At 34.2% G+C, this 18,709-nt stretch overlaps 1 protein-coding gene across 1 annotated transcript; it reads right to left on the bottom strand.

Moving 5' to 3' along the window:
* Window positions 1-8,428: 8,428 nt before the first annotated feature.
* On the bottom strand, window positions 8,429-10,016 carry LOC133202420 (uncharacterized). The gene has a single exon (XM_061338239.1). It carries the CDS (start codon window positions 9,989-9,991, stop codon window positions 8,546-8,548), a length of 1,446 nt encoding a protein of 481 aa, XP_061194223.1. The 5' UTR covers window positions 9,992-10,016; the 3' UTR covers window positions 8,429-8,545.
* Window positions 10,017-18,709: the final 8,693 nt, after the last annotated feature.

Here is an 18,709-nt window from a genome sequence, read left to right as displayed (position 1 = left end):
CATGCAACAAATCGTAGAATAGTAGAATAGACTATAAATTACTGAAATATATAAGGATTCATGTAACAAATCGTAGAATAGTAGAATAGACTATAAATTACTGAAATATACAAGAATTCATGTAACAAATCGTAGAATAGACTATAAATTACTGAAATATATAAGAATTCATGTAACAAATCGTATTTGTTTCTCAAAAGATTTACCAGTTAAATGTATTTGATTCTCTGTGTTTCAGCCACATCCTAATGTAAAATCTATGGCCTATGCAATCAACCTATTTGGATTGTTTTAATCTTCAGAGAAGAATAAACCACAGTGCAACTTTATGTACCACCTCATACATATACTGAAGCAGATGTCATAGAAGCCATATAATGCACATTGTAAATCAGTCTTTTAAAGACAGTATCAACAAACATTGAACATCAAGTAATTTTAAATCATATAGATTAAGCTATGTTAAGTTGAGAGTTTTAACGATAAGTTAAAAGCAGGTGGTTTTTTTTTTTAGTATTTAACTTTGCTCCCTACTGAGTCAGAAAAATGACAAGAGGATGTTTTATGAATGACATGTGAACAGTAAACCAATGCCATTGAGATGTTGATTTATTCCCAAGTGCAGAATTCTTGATCTGGCCATATATGACTTAATTTATAATTGAGAATCATTATAAAAAGACCGAAGGCTTTCATGAAGAAGTTTGGATTTTGTTTTAATGGATTCCTTTTTTGAAAATATTTAGTCAATGCTTATATTTAAATTTTTAATGACAAACATGATTCCTGTACTTACTTCATGAAATATAGAGATAAAGAACAGTAATCAAGCTCATAAGTCCATACAATCAATACAAATCAGGAACAGAGCAAATGCGGACTTCTAAAACTGGAGAAAATGTACATGCAAGTTCAATTTTTTCTCTAAAACCACTTAGTGATATATGAGGTTCTATGTACAATATATACAAAGACAATATAAAAGATGCACGTGAATTAGCGGGAATACATACAATCAAAATTACATTAATTTGAAACGTACATAATTTATTGGGAACGAACCCAGAACCTTGATGCTTAATTGTTAGCTCTACTGGTCAGAGACCAGAAGAGCTTTTGCGATAGTAAGGTGTCCGTCGTCCGTCCGTCTGTCTATCTTTAAACAATTTTTCAAACTGCTACTCCTCCTACAGTTTTGGTCTGATTTCAATATAACTTGGCATACAAGTGGACTACAACTAAGATACATAATTTAGTGCATCGGTTTTTGATTTCAATGAAGGGTGTTGCCATGGTTACTAAAAAAGAAATTTCTGTGAAATTCATTTAAAACGCTACTCCTCCTACAGTTTTGGTCTGATTTCAATATAACTTGGCACACAAGTTGACTGTACAATGATACATAATGTAGTGCATCGGTTTTTTTGATTTCGATGAACGGTATTGTCACGGTTTCTAAAAATAGAAATTTCTGTGAAATACATTCAAAATGCTGCTCCTCCTACAGTTTGGGTCTGATTTTAATATAACTTGGCGCACAAAGAGATAACACTGAGATACATAATTCTGTACATCCATTTTTTTTTATTTTGGTGAAGTGTTGCCATAATAACAAAAAAATTGAAATTTCTTTGACATAGTTTCAAAACATTACTTGTCATCCGCGTGGTGCAGTGGTAGAACTTCTGCTCTAGAGTCGTGGAGTAAGGAGTTGATGCTTACGTCGCGGGTTGGAATCCCACATGGAGACTGGTCCTTTGGATGAGACCGTATAACCCGAGGTCCCGTGTCGCAGTAGGTGCTGGCACGAAAAAGATCCCTCACTGCTCAATGGCCCTGAGTACCGAGCATAGGTCAATATTTGCAGCTCTCCACCGGCAAGTGGTGGCGTCTCCATATGAGTGAAAAATTCTTGAGAGGGACTTTTAACAACAAACAAACAAACAAAACATTACTTCGCCTACAGTTTGGTCTGATTTTAATATTACATGGCAGGGCCAGACTACACCGAGATACATAATTGCTTTTTTTTTTATTTTTATGAATGATGTTGCCATGGTAACTAAAATCAAAATTTCTCTAAAATTCTTTTAAAAGGCTACTCCTTCTACAGTTTTAGTCTGATTGCAATTCATCTTGCAACAAAAAGAGAGTAAAACAAGGATTATTATTTATTAATTGCTGTTGCAAAGTTTCAAGTCCAAGTGCTTCTTTTCTCCTCCTTTGGTAAAGTACAAACCAGTATAGCTACAGTCTCAACAGAGACTTCTGGTTTAAAATTAGTGTTTTAGTTCAGTTTTAAAGAAAACATTCAACTTGATATGCTGATACATATTGATGGGAGCTATTCAACTGCATCAACATTTTATGACCTTGACCTTTCCTTTGACCTTAACATCATTTATTTTAAATAAGTGTTTAGCTCTGTTTTAAATAAACCATTCAAATTTTTTTTATCAAACTTAATATGATAATAATAATAATGATGATAAGTATTTGTGAGAACTATTCAACTGCATCAAAAATGTTTGACTTTGAACTTTCCTGTGACCTTGACCTCACTTTTCTTAAATATGCATTTTGTTTAGTTTTAAAGAAATCATTTAAGATATATTTATGTAAGCTTATGCACTTATACATAATTTGGTGAGAATTTATCATCTATATCCAACTTTTTAGATTTCAATTTTAAAGAAACTATTCAAGATATCCTCATCAAATTTCATACATTAATACAAATTTTCATATTGCATTACTAATATACCCTCGGCGAGCATTCATGTCCTATGGACATATTTCTAGTTTCACTATATAATCAATAGAGCACCCCCTTTCATAAGAACCTCCGACCCTGGGGCCATGAATTTCACAATTTTGGAATGGGCATCCTTGCTTATCATAACCATGCACTTAGTTTGTTTAAATAATACCCAGGAGCAAAGAAGATTTTCAAAGAATTTATACATTTTCACTATATCAAGTTCACTATATCAATATTCACTAATCAAAAGAATCCCAACCTATCACAAGAACCCCTGACCCTGGGGCCATGAATTTCATAATTTTTGAAGAGTCACCTTTGCTTATCTTAACTATGTACTTAGTTAGTCTGTTTGATAACCAGGAGCAGAGAAAACGATTTTCTAAGAATTAATGCATTTTCACTAGAACCCCTGACCCATGGGCCATGAAATTCACAATTTTGAAAGAGGCACCCTTGGTCATTATAACTCTGTACTAAGTCTGCTTAATACCCAGGAGCAGAGAAGATTTCTAAAGAATTAATGCATTTTCACTATATAATCAAAAGAGCCCGCCCTAACACCAGAACCCCTGACCCAGGGGCCATGAAATTCACAATTTTGGAAGAGGCACTCTTGCTCATCATTACTATGTACTTAGTTATTTTGTTTAATACCTAAGAGCAGAGAAGATTTTCAAAAAAATAATGCCCTTTCACTATATGATCTATATAGTCCTGCTCTAGCACCAGAACCCCTTACACTGGTGCCATGAATTTCACAATTTTGGTAGAGGGCTCAATGCTTATTACAATCATGCTAACAATTTAACTGCTCAATGTCCAGGAGTAAAGAAGAAGATTTTTAAAGATTACATTAATGTTGGTAGTTTTGGCCCCACCCTCAGGCCCCAGAGAGCAGGGACCACCAAATTCACAATTTTTGTTCCCCTTTACCTATAGATGCTTTATGCCAAAATTGGCTGAAATTTGTTCAACGGTTCGAGAGAAAAAACTGAAAATTTTCAAATGTTAACGCACAACGCACGGAAACGGACGAAAACAGATAACAAAAGGTCACCTGAGTGACTCAGGTGATCTAAAAACTGGAAAGTTCAGCTGAGGAATTGTATGCAAAGCAATTCTTTTTTTACATATGTACTTCAACTCAATACTTTATCTCAACACATTTCATACATATTGTCTACACGTCTAAGCCAAACAAACAACTATAGCTCATGGACTTGAGCTTTAGTTGAGCGAGTTGTTACGGCTGTGCGAGTACTCGTTGTGTAGAAATTCAGCATGTCCATAAGTTTGGCACGGATAGAAAAGAACATTTATGAGTGCATTTACGGAAGTTTTACTACGCAAAACATGTTCATTGCAATATTATACATGTACATTACCATCTGACCTTCATGGAAACATTCATCTTTTATTAATAATTAACTAAGGGTACTGAAAATCCCAATTAAGCAAGAGGCCCATGGGCAGCATCGCTCACCTGAGTTAATATTTTACAAAAAAAATCCTATTTATTCCTTTCTGTAAAATTTTGATCATCCATTTTGGCCCTACCCTACCCCGGAAGGTAATGATTTAAATAAACTTGAATCTACACTACCTGAGGTTGCTTCCATATAAATATTACTTAAAGAGGTTCGATCCTGAGCTTTTGCGCAAATTTTTGTCTGGACATCTATTCCAAAAATTCTGCGTTATATTTTAGTTCTTGTATTAAATTTGGTTTCTACAATGCAGATTAAACTATTCTCAATCAAAAACCTACGACTAAATTCCAAACAAAAAAATTAGGTGAGGAACTATATTTTGTGCCGGAAGGTTTTTTTTTTTTTTTTTTTTTTTTTTTTTTTTTTTTTTTTTTAAAGAGAAAATGATAATTTTTTTCTCTTTCAAAAGTATATCGGTATACAGTACTGTTAAGTTGGATTCCTATTTTCCCATGCAGGCTCACACAGATTTATTTTATGCAGTGAAATGCATTAGGCTGGTCCTGCAATATTTATTAAATTAAATTGTCATACTGAGACAAACATAGCAAATGTATTCCGAAAATCCAGAAACAAGAGGCCCAGGGGCCACATCACTCACCTGAGCACTGTGGCTAGGAAAAAAGCAAAAATAAGTTTAGTATTGCAAGCTTAAATGCATAAGTGGTCCAGTCCTACCCCTAAAAGGGAAGGGGTATGATTTGAACAAAATTGAATCTACCCTAACTAAGGACGCTTACATATATTTTTGACTATCTGTGACTTTTTCCTACAATTTTAAACTATCATTGTGGCCCCTACCTACCCCTGAGGGTCATGATTTGATCAAACTTGAATCTACACCATCTGAGGATGCTTCCATATAAATATGACCAATCATGGCTTTGCTGTTCTTGAGAAGGAGATTTTTAAAATTTCTCCTATATATTCCTATATAAAACTTTGATCGTCCATTGTGGCCCCACCCTATTCCAGGGTCATGATTTGATCAAATTTGAATCTACACCACCTGAGGATGCTTCCATATAAATATGACCATGCAATCATACCTTTGTTGTTCTTGAGAAGATTTTTTGAATTTTTTCTTATATACTCCCATGTAAAACTTTGATCGTCCATTGTGATCCTACCCTACACCCAGAGGTCATGATTTGAACAAATTTGAATCTACACCACCTGAGAATGCTTTCATAGAAATACCAATCATAGCTTTACTGTTCTTGCAAAGAAGATTTTTGAATATTTTCCCTATGTATTCCTATGTAAAACTTTGATCGCCCACTGTGACCCCACCCTACTCCTAGGGGTCATGATTTGAACAAACTTGAATCTACACTACCTGAGGATGCTTCCATATAAATATGACTAATCAAGACTTTGCTGTTCTTGAGAAGAAGATTTTTAAAGATTTTCCCTATGTATTCCTATGTAAAACTTTGATCGCCCACTGTGGCCCCACCCTATCCCTGGGGGTCATGATTTGAACAAATTTGAATCAACACTACCTGAGGATGCTTCCACATAAGTTTCATATTTTCTAACACAGTGGTTCTTGAGAAGAAGATTTTTGAAAGATGCCATAATTTTTTCATGAATTCACAAACATCGCCCCTTGGAAGAAAGCATGGCCCTACATTTTAAGAAATTTGAATCCCCTTCACTCAAGGATACTCTGTGCCAAGTTTGGTTGAAATTGGCCCAGTAGTTCTGGAAAAGAAGATAAAAATGTGAGAAGTTTACGACAACAACAACGACGCCAACGACGACGAAGACAGGGAACAAATTTTTATCAGAAAAGCTCACTTGAGCCTTTGGCTCAGGTGAGCTAAAAATATGGCCAATTAATATATACATCATAGACCCCACTTTTGTTTTTCTTTCCTGAATATATGAGAAAACTTTGATCATTCTGCTTAACTTCAGTAAAAGATAAAGACTTAAAAATAATTTTCTTGCTTGCTAAATTTTTAATGCAAGAAAAATGACATTTTGTCAGTACAGAAAGGTAAAAAAATTGATAATGCGAAGTAATTTGAAACCTTTTCTTTGTCACAATGTTTGAATTGAACATATTTTATTGACAAAGTGTCAAAAGGAATAGGCACAAGTTCAAAAACTTAGATAGTCTTCTTCACAATGTTTAATATGTCTTCTCAGGATTGAATAAGAGTGTATGGTCCCACGATTCATTTGGATAAGAAAAATATTGGAGGAAAAACTCCGAAAAAGTTTTCATGTTTAAGGCACAATTTCAGTGCAAAAAGGTCATATATAATGTTTTATGGTGCCAAAAGAAGCGTATTGGCCCCATTTTTTATTTTGCTTTTTAATTAATCTTTATGTTCAGATACTAAAAATATACTTGCCAAAAAATTCTTAAGACTTTTGAAAGCAGGATCCAACCTCCTTAACATGGCTTTGTTCTTGAAATTTGCTTAAGTTCTCCATACAGAGAAACTGTGTGCAGTTTATTCATGAAACTGATTCAAAGTGATATAGTTCTCATTAATATTCATAAGATCCTGCATATACTCGAAATTCCATTTCTTTAAATTTTGATATTAAAACCCGTAAACCGGGTTCATTTACTTTTTTCCTTCAAACCTCCGTCTTAGCTGTATGGGTAGAATTTTGTGTGATTTTAAATGTTAGAACAAGTGGCAACTCGTGATACTGTTTTTCTTAAGAATAAGTAGTTCACACAGATGCAAGATATTGCTGTTTTCAAATTCAAAAGGGGGTCGTAACTATTCAGAAATGATAAATCATCATTCTGTATTTTATAAAATAGGCCCCCCTAGCAACTATTAATCGGCCAAAGAACTCTGCCATCTTACTATAAACAAATTTCATCATCAAAAAATAATAATTTCAGTGTACACCAATTATGTGCTCTTTCCGTCAATAAAATAATATAGTCTCGCTTTAAATTTTCAAATCAAAAAAGGCGGTAACTGGTTGCAACTTTCACTTTGGTATCAACAGTCTTGTAATTGCCTGTTTGGCGAAGTGGTTGGAGCGTTAGCTCTAGAGTTTCGAGGTAATGAGTTGATCCTTAATTTGCGGATTCGAATCTCACTATGGGACGTGGAGACCGGTCCTTCGGATGAGACCGTATAACCAAGGTCCCGTGTCGCAGAAGGTGCTGGCACGAAAAAGATCCCTCACTTCTCAAAGGCCATAAATGCCGAGTACAGGTCCTCCACTGGCAAGTGGTGGCATCTCAATTTGAGTGAAAGATTCTTGAAGGGACGTTAAACAAACAAACAAACATTTCTGGTGGAAGATATTTAGAAAAATCAAACCAAACTTTTATGGAATCTGCCGCCATTATTGCTCCAATATGACCAGTATGCAAATGAGCAGCATAATCACCGTTTCTTCATATGTTCTTAAATATTCCTATCTAAAACTTTGATTGCCCACTGTGGTCCCAATCTACCCTCTGAGGTCATGATTTGAACGATCTTAAAATCTACAATACCTGCTGCCAAATAAATAAGACTAATCATGGGATTGCTGTTCTTGAGAAAAAGAATTTTTAAAGATTTTTCCTATATATTCCCATCTAAAACTTTGTTCACCTAATGTGGCCCCAATCTACTCCCTGGGGTCATGATTTGAACGAATTTGAATCTTTAATACCTGTGAGTGCTGCCAAATAAATAAGACTAATCATGGCTCTGCTGTGCTTGAGAAGAAGCTTCTTTAAAAAAAAAAATCCTATTTATTCCTATGTAAAACTTAAATCACCTATTGTGGCCCCATCCTAGCCCCGGGGGTCATGATTTGAATAAATTTAAATGTACGTTATGTAATGAAGCCAAGCTTTTACATAAGTTTGATCTTTTCTGGCCCAGTGGTTATTGAAAAGAAAATCTTTAAAAGATACCATTAAATTTTCCCTAATTCTTAATTATCCCCCTTTAAAAGAGGGTGTGCCCCTTCATCCAAGGATGCTTTTTGGCAAGTTTAGTTGAAATCGGTCCAGCGGTTCTTGAGAAGTCGAAAATGTGAAAAGTTTACCGACAAACGACGGACGACACACGACAGACGGAACATTCATCTTTTTAATAACAACTTCAGAGTACTTGTGTGTGGAATCAGAATGATTTTAACAAAGTAACTTTTTTATGTCAATTACAAAATATGAAAATATCTAAGTTCCATTTTTATTGAAGAAGCAGTTGTCTATGATGCTAAAAAGCCTAGTGAGGAATGGGTGCATGAAGTATTGAAAAATCATAATGTTTGATGTAACTGACTTCTGAAAGGCACACACTCTTAGATTTCATTTCAGATATTTGATTTTCTTCACTTTTCCGTTTCTCTGTTGAGCAACATACAGATTGTCAATTGTATCTGTACATAGTCCATAGGGTACTCTCAGCTCACAGTCTATGTAACGGAAGAACTGTCCATCTTGGTCTATGATGTGGACACAGTCATTGTTATAATCAGCTGTAAGGATGTGACTCTGACTGTCTGTGGTGATTCCTCGTGGACAGAATGGTTTGTTCTTTGGAGCAGGAGTATGTCCAGTGTACCTGAATCTCAGTTTCCCTGCCTGATTGATCACCACTACTGCTTTAGCTTCATAGTCAGACACACAGATATCCAGATTCCTGTTCTCAGTTATGTAATAAAGCAAACCAGAGGAAAAGAGGGGTTTACCTTTATCATTGAACTGAATGTTTTGCTTCTCTTCGGGACCAGAGAAACGGACAACTTTTGACGGATAGTCATTATTGTACATAATGACCAGAAAGTCTCCAGAGGAGGTACTACAGACACCATGAGGTATCCAGTTCTGTACTCTGATCACCTCCTCTATCTTCTCATTCTTCACAATGTTCACAGTTCTTTCATTGTCATCAACATAAGCTAGATCTCCACTTTTTGTCACTGCTATGTCCATTGGCTCGCTCCCTGACATGGTTGTGGTTGACTTGAGTAGTGATCCTTGATTGACACTAAAGAGTTTCATTGTTTTGTCCATCCCGCTTGTCCAGATCTCTTCCTCACTCAGACAGGCCACATTATAAAGGTATTCAAATCCAGTGTCTATGGTGGTAACAGTCTCTGGTTCATCAAGCAGCTGTTTGACTGGAGAAGAGAATCCAGATTCCGTTGAAATCTGTGTTGTCTTCATGCTGTAGTCATGTTTGTCTGAAGTTAAAGAACTTGATGATAAAGTTCCAAACAGTTCTGCTTCTATTTTTACTGGTGTAAATTTAGGGAAAGAGGGAACTTTGTTTTCTGGAAGATTTCTATGCCTGTTTATATCAAACGTAACACTGAATAGTTTTGAAATATCATTTCCATTTACAGCATCATTAATTGAACTGATTTCATCCTTGATCTTAGACATTTTCTTGTTTATTTCATCCAAATGATTCTGTAGAGTTTTCAACTGTGTGTTTTTCATGATATCAACTTCAGCTTGAAGTTTCGTGACAAGTTTGTCAATTTCTCTGTGCCAGTCCTCTCCATGTTTTGTAATGGCTGTTGAGAGATCTCCATATTCCTTTTCTAACTGACCCATTCTGTTTTGTACATCAGAGGCAATGTCCTGGTAGGTTGGATAAATTATTTGATTTAATTCAGTTAAATCTTTGATAATTTTGTTTCTTCTTTCATTCAAAACTTGCTCAATTTTCACAATTTTATGACCTAGATGTTGATCAGATGCAATACAACTTATGCAGACAGGAATATCACATTCCATACAGTACATTTCACATCGTTGTTTTACATGAGATGAACATTCAGGGTAGATGGGAGTGGTTTTCCGAAGCTTGAATTGGACAATTTCATGTTTTGAGAATTCAACAGCTATCATGTGGTCTCCCACACAGGCCTTACACAGATTGACAAGACATGTATCACAGTGCATCTGTACCACAGCGGTCTCACACAGGTCACATCGCAGCACATCCTGGGCACCGGTGCAGGGGTCCATGGTTGAATTTGTGGGTCTGAAAATGATATATTTAATTTTATTACATTTTCAACAGTGAAATACTGTGATTTATTTATTGAATAAAAGTGATATTCTCTCACAGTGTGAAAGGATATCAAAAATGATATTCTCTCACAGTGTGAAAGGATATCAAAGTAAGTAAAAAATAATTTCTGGCCTGTCATAAGATAGAGATAGTAACTAAGCATCTTGATAGAGCTAAAACTGCAAATTTCTTCCTAAATATGTTAATGCTAAAATTCATGCTATGTAATGTTTTCAATCTGACACATAACTTCTAAGCTATGACGTTTCAACTGCTCAACTATGACGTCAAGCCTGTGACGCTGTGTTAAGAAAAGACAGAGGCAAAGGGAAAATCAAAGAAAATGTAATAAACAGAAAATTCAATGTTTTGTAGATGAATATGGAATTTATTTCACTCGTGAGACAGGATTTTTTGATATTTTCACTCGTGCTTCGCACTCGTGAAAATATCAAAAAATCCTGTCCCACTCGTGAAATAAATTCCATATTCATCTACAAAACATTGAATATCCTCTATATATTTGTGAAATACTGCACATCCAGTATTAACAATATTCATAATAAATGCACTTTCAATTTGTAAACTGTAGTTCACAAAAAAAAAGGAATTTTTTTTTTTTAATTCTCCATGTCAAGTGCAAACATTTGATATAAAATGAGGGATTCGTCTTGATAAATATGATTAATAAAATACTCTTATATAGCTTGTTCTTATTAGAACCCTGTACTGTTAGTGCCTGATATTGATCAGCCCGTTAATCAGTCCGGGGTATATTTTCTCTCCCACTGACCCAATAGAGTGTCCTTGGGGAACGGGGTGTGCAGTGACCTTAATCCAAGTTCTAGATAAAAGGTCAAGGCAGAAACAAGCCTAGCTCTTTGTAAATTCTTAATACTTCACCTTACGAGTATCTTTGGTTAAAACAGGAATGCAATGATCTTGCTCCTAATTTTTAGATCAGAGGTCATATTCAGTTTGTTTATCTTGCATGTATATTTACGGAAGCGTATTAGTGCCAGATTAATTTTTTTTTTAATTGATCATTCCTTTAAAGTTAGTAATTCATCTTTAAAGTTGGTTTTTCCAACTTTATTCTTGGCTTTTTCTACTTTAAAGTTGATAGTTTCAACTTTAAAGTTGATACTTTTATCTTTAAAGTTGGCTTTCTCAACTTTAAAGTTGGTAATTCCAACTTTAATCTTGGCTTTTGCAACTTTATTCTGGGCTTTTCAACTTTAATCTTTTCTTTTCCAACTTTATTCTTGGTTTTTAACAACTTTAAAGTTGGCTTTTTCAACTTTAAAGTTGGTAATTCCAACTTTAATCTTGTATTTTCTTACTTTATCTTGGCTTTTTATTCCAACTTTGAATTGCAAATTTCAACTTTAATATTGGTTTTTCCAACTTGAGCTTGACTTTTCCAACTATGAAGTTGGTAATTCCAACTTTAATCTTGGCTTTTCAAACTTTAATTTGAGCTTTTCTAACCCTTTTCCCCTTTATTTTAAATTATTACCAACTTGATTAATGCAAACTTAAAACACTGAAAAAAAAATTGGTTAGCAAATAAACGGTGTCAATTTTTTTTTAACCTTGGCCTTCCCTATGACCAGATATATAACTTCCAACTTTAAAAGCCCTTATATTTCTTTTGATCCGTCTTATATTATTAGTCCCCTACCGGTGAAACCGGAGGGGACTATAGGTTTCCTCTGAGTCTGTCCGTCCGTCCGTCTGTCCGTCTGTCTGTTTGTCTGTCCGTCTGTCTGTCTGTCCGTCCCTCTGTCTGTCTGTCAGTCTGTCCCACTTGGTTTTCCGCACTTTTCTTCTAAACGCTTGCAGATATTGAGCTGATTTTTGGTATGTGAGTGTATCTTGATGAGTTACAGATCAAGTTTGCATTTCGTTCCGCTTCATTGATTTTTGACGGAATTATGGCATTTTCAATTTTTAACGGGAACCAGATTACACTTGCCGGTAGGGGACTAGTATTGCTAATGCAATACTCTCAGAATGCTTGTTTTATAGAGGATAACTTCATACAACTCCGCACATGACAGGATTTTAACCATGTCTATTTAAGTGATCAGACATATATTTTGTTTGTATGAGAGAATAAACTTAACCAAATGAGACCATTATTTGGTGTTTGATATATAAGATGAATCAACACTATATTTCATGCTACAAATACAACTGAACTAAATGTATCAATTCTGATAATTCCTTCTTTCATCAAAATTTCTTAATTTAATCTTAAAGTTTTCTTTCCTTTGTTATTACAGTATATGTATAAAACAACAACAAGAGTCCAGCTACAGTGTATATGAACGTAACACATAAAGCCGTACAAAGTAAAAAGCCACGAATAAAATTGGAAAAGCCAAGATTAAAGTTGGAACTACCAGCTTTTAAAAATATATTAGGTGGCACTAAAACGCTTCCGTAATATTTTCTAACCTTGAACTCCACACTGACCTGACCTTGGTCTAATGTCTAGAATTAAAGTCAAAACAATTATCTGAGTAAATCTTTTCTCAGAACATATTTTATCTACCCTCGTCCCAACTTGGCTCATGCTTTATTCAAAGAGTGTCCTTGAAAAAAGCGTGTGCAGTAACCTTGAGATAAAAGGTGAAGGTTTGGGCATTTACTTCGGGGTAATTAATCTTTGTCCTAGGAATGCAATGTATAATTTCTGCCTTTGGAGAAGTTTGACTAACATTTAAGTCCCTATACCCTGATGTCATTTAGTTTTGCTAAAAGTTGAGCACTTTGAGATGGTCATCATCTGAATTATGTGTAGTTCTTTTTTGTTTCTATGAAGAATCCACTCACCCAAGTCATTCTGGTGAAATATTGGTATCCACTTTTTGTAAATTATCATGGATATTTTTGCAGCTTCTTCTTTCAAACTTTTAACCAATCCAATAATTTGGTACTTTGAATCTTAAGGTGAAGGGGGGGGGGGGAGTAAATTTGATGGTTCCTCAAGTCTAGATCTAGAGATGATCCATTTTCCAATATCTCATCAACTAAATTAATCCTATTCTGGGACTGAAAACCAATGACGCGGAAGGCATGAAGGGGAAAAACTGTGGTTGAGAATTCTATGCTTATTAAATCCAATTTCTCTTGACATACTTATGTGTACCGAGTCATAATTCTTCGGATTTCTATTTTCCCCATGTGATACATATGTACCTCAAGTCAACCAAATTAATAACAAGGTACTCTAACATACCTTGTAGTTTTAGTATCCAAAGTGCAGAGTCCAAGCCGAAGGACGTATGCTAAGTACAGGCTTGGAGAACTGTAAGTTTTCTTCTTAATTCAAATTTAATGTCCCTAGTTCTTGACCCAGGGTGAAGTAAAGTATGAAAGTATTTAGAAAAAATTCAGTTTTAAAACACTTTATATTGATATCTTCTTTACGTAATGATTTTCTTCACTTAACATCCAGAAAACTGTTTCACATATTTGTTAAGACCTTCCAACTTGTGAAATAAGTCCACTGGACATGGAGTTGATCTCACAGAAGGGCACAAAATTTAAGCTCAAATTAAAGCATCTAATTGTTGTTGTTTTTTTCGGAATGGGACATCTTACACACAAAGTCTTTGCTTTATAATATTGAACTGTTGGCACTTTTTTTAAATTACTGTATTTATTCATTATATTTGAATTATATATTCAGCGTCTCAGGGCCATGCCTCAAATAATTCTTTTTAATATTTTTAACTCTGAGCTTGATCAAAACATTTAAATTTCAAACGTCTGTGATATATGGATGACCTCCATTTACTTTCAGCATTCCAAGGTTGAAGGACACAACTTGTTCTTTAGTACTGACGTTTTAGAAAAGAAACTCGGATTACATGATTATATTTAAAAGGAAAAAGTCTTTTTCTAAATCCTGCATTTGCCATTATTGTAGCTTGAGTACAAATGTCAATAAATAATTGGTGCATAAAATTCAAATGGATCTTCAAGGCCCAAGTGGCTCACCCCTTTTTAGATACAATTTTTCTATGAGCTAATAATGAAATTTCAATTCCCCTCCTACCCCTTGTTAAATGATCATTTATACCAAACTACTTTTTATTCAGTATCATATTTGTGAAAAGTTCAGCATTACAGAATTTGAGATTGGTTACTTGATTATCAACTGGAATGGTGAACTTTAGTTAAGACAACATAATAAAAGGAAACTCTTGTAGCTTGAGTACAAATGTCAATAAATAATTGGTGCATGACATTCAAATGGATCTTCAAGGCCCAAAATTTTAAAAATTGTATCATGTTGTTAATTTTGATTTTACTAGTTGGAGGTAAATGCAAAATTTACATGATAATTGATGGGTTTCTAGTTCTTTTGAATTTCTAAATAATTTAAGTGTACAGAAGCTGTGAAAATCCTACCTGATTTCAGACAGTATTGGCTTAATCGTCCCTGGTTACTTTGTTAATGTGGTATTTATGTCCTTTTTTTAAATTCCTTGTCTGTTTGTATCTAGGGTTTAAATCTATTTGCAATATGCGCGCGTTTTCTGGTTGAAGACATTTATATAACAAAATATAATATTACATGTACCTATTTATAAATACAGAACATGGAAAAAATGAGGGTTTTTTTTGTTTAAACTTTAAATACAATTTTTTTTTTGTGAATTTGTTAAAGAAGAAATAAATAAGAAGAAGTTTTGATAAGGCTCTTTTGACATGCTTTTCGTAAAATTGATACATGTTTTGAAATTTCTCCGATTTTAAAGTCATTTTAAGAATTTCCAACATATCAAGTTTTGTTTTACTTGTTTTTAAGGATAATGTTGCATGCATGATGAAATGATAAAAAAGTATAGTTAACAAACTTTAACATAGAGTACAAGGGGGAAATGCTGAAAGTTCTGATGATAAACCTTCTTGTACACCACGCATTGTGTTAAGTACCAAAACTATACTTCGAATATTATTTATATGAACAGAATCATTATTCTGGAATATGGCTGTATTTCTCAATGCAACGTGCACTTAGATACAGGCCCGTAGGAAGCAATTTCAATGGGGGGGGGGGGGGGCAGCCATGCATTTTCAGTTGAAGGGGCACTATCAACTACCAAAAATTCCTTGACAAGCAATCAAGCAATGACTCCCCCCCCCGTTCCTACAGCCATGAGATAGCAATAAGTTTCTAAATTTTGTAATTAACGGGTTGTTGTTAATTTGTAGAAACATTTGAAGTAAAAGAGACACATTCATAGTTATGTCTCTAATAATTAGAAATAAGCTTTCTAAAAGCTCTATAAGTTTTTAAACTTTATCATGTCAAATATGAAAGACACGGTCTTTATAAAAATAATCACACTTGAAGAAGATCTCTGTTGTACAAAGTGAGGTCATCGTCAAAGATCTAGAAAGGTCAGATCAAAAAGTTTTGATGAACGTTGTATAGCTCTCTCCAATATGTATCGGCAAATAAGGTTTGATAAAAATATCTTAAATAGTTTCTTTGAAATTTAGTTAAACACAAATTAAAGAAAAGTGAGGTCAAGGTCAAAGAAAAGGGGAAAAAAAGTTTATGAAATTGAATAGCTCCCATCCATATGTATCAACACACAAGGTCTGATAAAATGTTTTGGATAATTTCTTTGAAACTGAGCTGGACACATTTTTTTTTCAATTGGGGTCAAAGGAAAGGTCAAAAACTGTTCATGCAGTTAAATACTTCTTTAAAACTGAGCCAATCTAATTAAAATTAGACTTGTATTTTCGCTCCTCTACTATACGCTAGTAGAGGAGCGAAAATACAATTTTAATTTTAATTAGATTGAAAACTGAGCTAAACATAATTCTTTGAAAAGTGAGGTCAAGGTCAAAACTGTTGATGCATTGAATAGCTCTCATCTGTATGTATCAGCATACGAAGTTTGATAAAATCTTTGAATTTGAACTAAACGCAGAGTGTGGCGGAAGGACTGTTGGAATTAAGGACGGAAGACGGACATGACAAACACTAAGCCTACATATGCCCCGGCCATATTCATAAAGGGGCATATAAAATCATCCCCACCCTCAGACAAGTCTCGGGTGAAAATGGAAGAAAAGTTTCTAATCTGTTTTTTTTCAGTTTACTTATTTCACATTTTTATTCAACGCAAGTGGCTTCGATGAATTGCAACACTGAGTTGTCTTTCTATATGACTTGTCACGTCGGTATTTTTTACTTCCGGTTGTACTCTTTCGAAGAGTTTTTGGAACCAGTCGAACGATGCAAGTGTAACCGGAAGTAGAACTCTTAAATGAATAAATTAACAAAGTTACTAGCCAACTTGGCTTAAAGCAGTAAACTATCTCCAGTTACATGTATGTCTGTCAACCCAGGTAAGGGGATATCTGAACTATGATCAACGCTAAATGAAAACACAGTTGTAAGTTTTATAAATTTAATAAAGTGAGAATTAACCTTTGCAAATGATAACAAATAATAAATAATAGTCAAAGTTTAACCAAGAATAAAGGGAGGTATGTGGAAAACCTAAGAAAAATAATTTATATCCCTACTGAGCTTCCATACTTATGAAAAAGGTCAAAAATCCTATAAAACCTGCTATAAATGTCAATGAGTTGAAAAAAATGTAAGGGAAATGAGCTACATCACCCAATATGAACTCTACTAATCAACACTCTAAGAGTTGAACTTAAAATAATAATGCTAAATCTGGACTCTAAAAATATCTAACCCAGAAAATAAACAATACCAAAAATAAATAGTGAATAGTGGTTCTAGGAATTAGACCTGTTATCTACAAATCCCTAGACCAGGTTGGACTCGGAAAGGGGAAAATAAATTATCTCTATAAAACCTACATCCTAACTGTTTCCTAACAATAACCTAGAACTTGTGAAAAACGTGAAACTAAAGCTAGCTAAGACCTAAAGTACTGTTAAACCATGGGGTTTTCTTAGCACAGTAGATATAAACTAACCATGAAGTTGTGTTCCCCAACCCAAGTGAAGAAAACTACACGAGCACGGCCCTAGCTAGGCCCAAAAATAAAAGCCAATGACTATCAAAGATCCTACAACTAACTTAACCAATCAGAACACAACTACCAACAGTACTACGGAAGGACTACCAACATGGATGACACTTCCTGTTTAAAAAGTAAAACATGTGCCATGATGTGGAATGTCAACACATGTCCTAACTTATAAAAGACAAATAATAAAGGGGTTTTACGTAAGTAACAACTGAAAACATAAAGAAAATAGAATTAACAGACTGAAATACCAGCAAATACTTCTAAAATATAATTTACGAAACCAGGGCTATAAAATAAAAATCTAAACCACTACACAAGTATCAGGTAGTAAAACTGCTACTCAGATATCTAGACATTTTACAAAGTAAATAAGTAAAAAAAAATATCTTATTTTGTTTTCATGTGTCACAAATTTTGTTTACCCTTAGTCCTAACTTTGCGTTTTACAAAACTATCGATTTGTATTAATTATATTGAAAAAAAACTGCCCTGTTTCGATTATTTTATTTAGAAGAGATTGCAAATAAAATGCAAGGCATAAGTTTATTTATCTATACCAGTATTTCAAAAGATAGAATAATCACATGCATTTATAGAAATTAGAATTTTCATATAAAATCATAATAGCTATTATTTAATATGAACATCGAGAAATGAAAACCATTCCAGTAACCGGGTCCTCGATCGGAAAAGTAAGCTACAGTAATTCTTTACTCTCTGGTTTTGTTTTCCCCTTATATTGCTGCAATTAAAAAAATATTAATTACCATTACTCAGCAGCCGTGTTGCTTCAGTTGATTCGATACGCCAGAACATGCTCTATGTATGAACAATTTCTAAAATGAGGTAAGTTATTGACAAACAAGTTGATGAAACAAGAATATCAGCAGTCTCGTTTAAAGTCATCATTTCGTAAGTTCTATGGTCGATACAATGACCTTGCATTTGTCAGCAAATACATTCCATCATTAAGTCAAATGCTGACTGACTTTTTTCATTCCAATTGTAAGGCCATTATTTACACACTGAATTGTCAACAGATTTTTCCGTTATTTCCTGATCTTGACAAGGAGCACATGGCAGGTGTGACTAGTCAGCAGGGGAAGCTTACTCCTCCATGGCACCTGATCCCACCTCTGATGTAGTAGAGTTCCGTGTTTGCTCTGCTCCTATTTTGTAATATTAATGGACTTTCGAGCTCGAATATTGTTTGTTATCTCCACATAATTCATTCCACTAACCGGGTAATCGATCGGAAAAATAAGTGAGTAACTACAATGTACATGTAATTGGTTATTAAATTTGTTCAATTTGACAACAGCAACTCTTTATTCTCTGTTTTTGTTTTTCCCCTTGAATTGCTGCACTTAAAAAATATTTATTATTATTTACCCTATGAAC

The sequence above is a fragment of the Saccostrea echinata genome, unplaced genomic scaffold (genome assembly GCF_033153115.1).
Source record: "Saccostrea echinata isolate AGI-Se365-2 ecotype Australia unplaced genomic scaffold, CSIRO_AGI_Sech_v1 ptg000002l, whole genome shotgun sequence".
NCBI lineage: Eukaryota > Metazoa > Mollusca > Bivalvia > Ostreida > Ostreidae > Saccostrea > Saccostrea echinata.
This window is presented reverse-complemented; position numbering and strand designations above follow the sequence as displayed.

What these genes read in the sequence shown, in the direction of transcription:
- LOC133202420 (XM_061338239.1), bottom strand. Translation starts at nt 9,991, where the DNA reads ATGTACTGTATGGAATGTGATATTCCTGTCTGCATAAGTTGTATTGCA.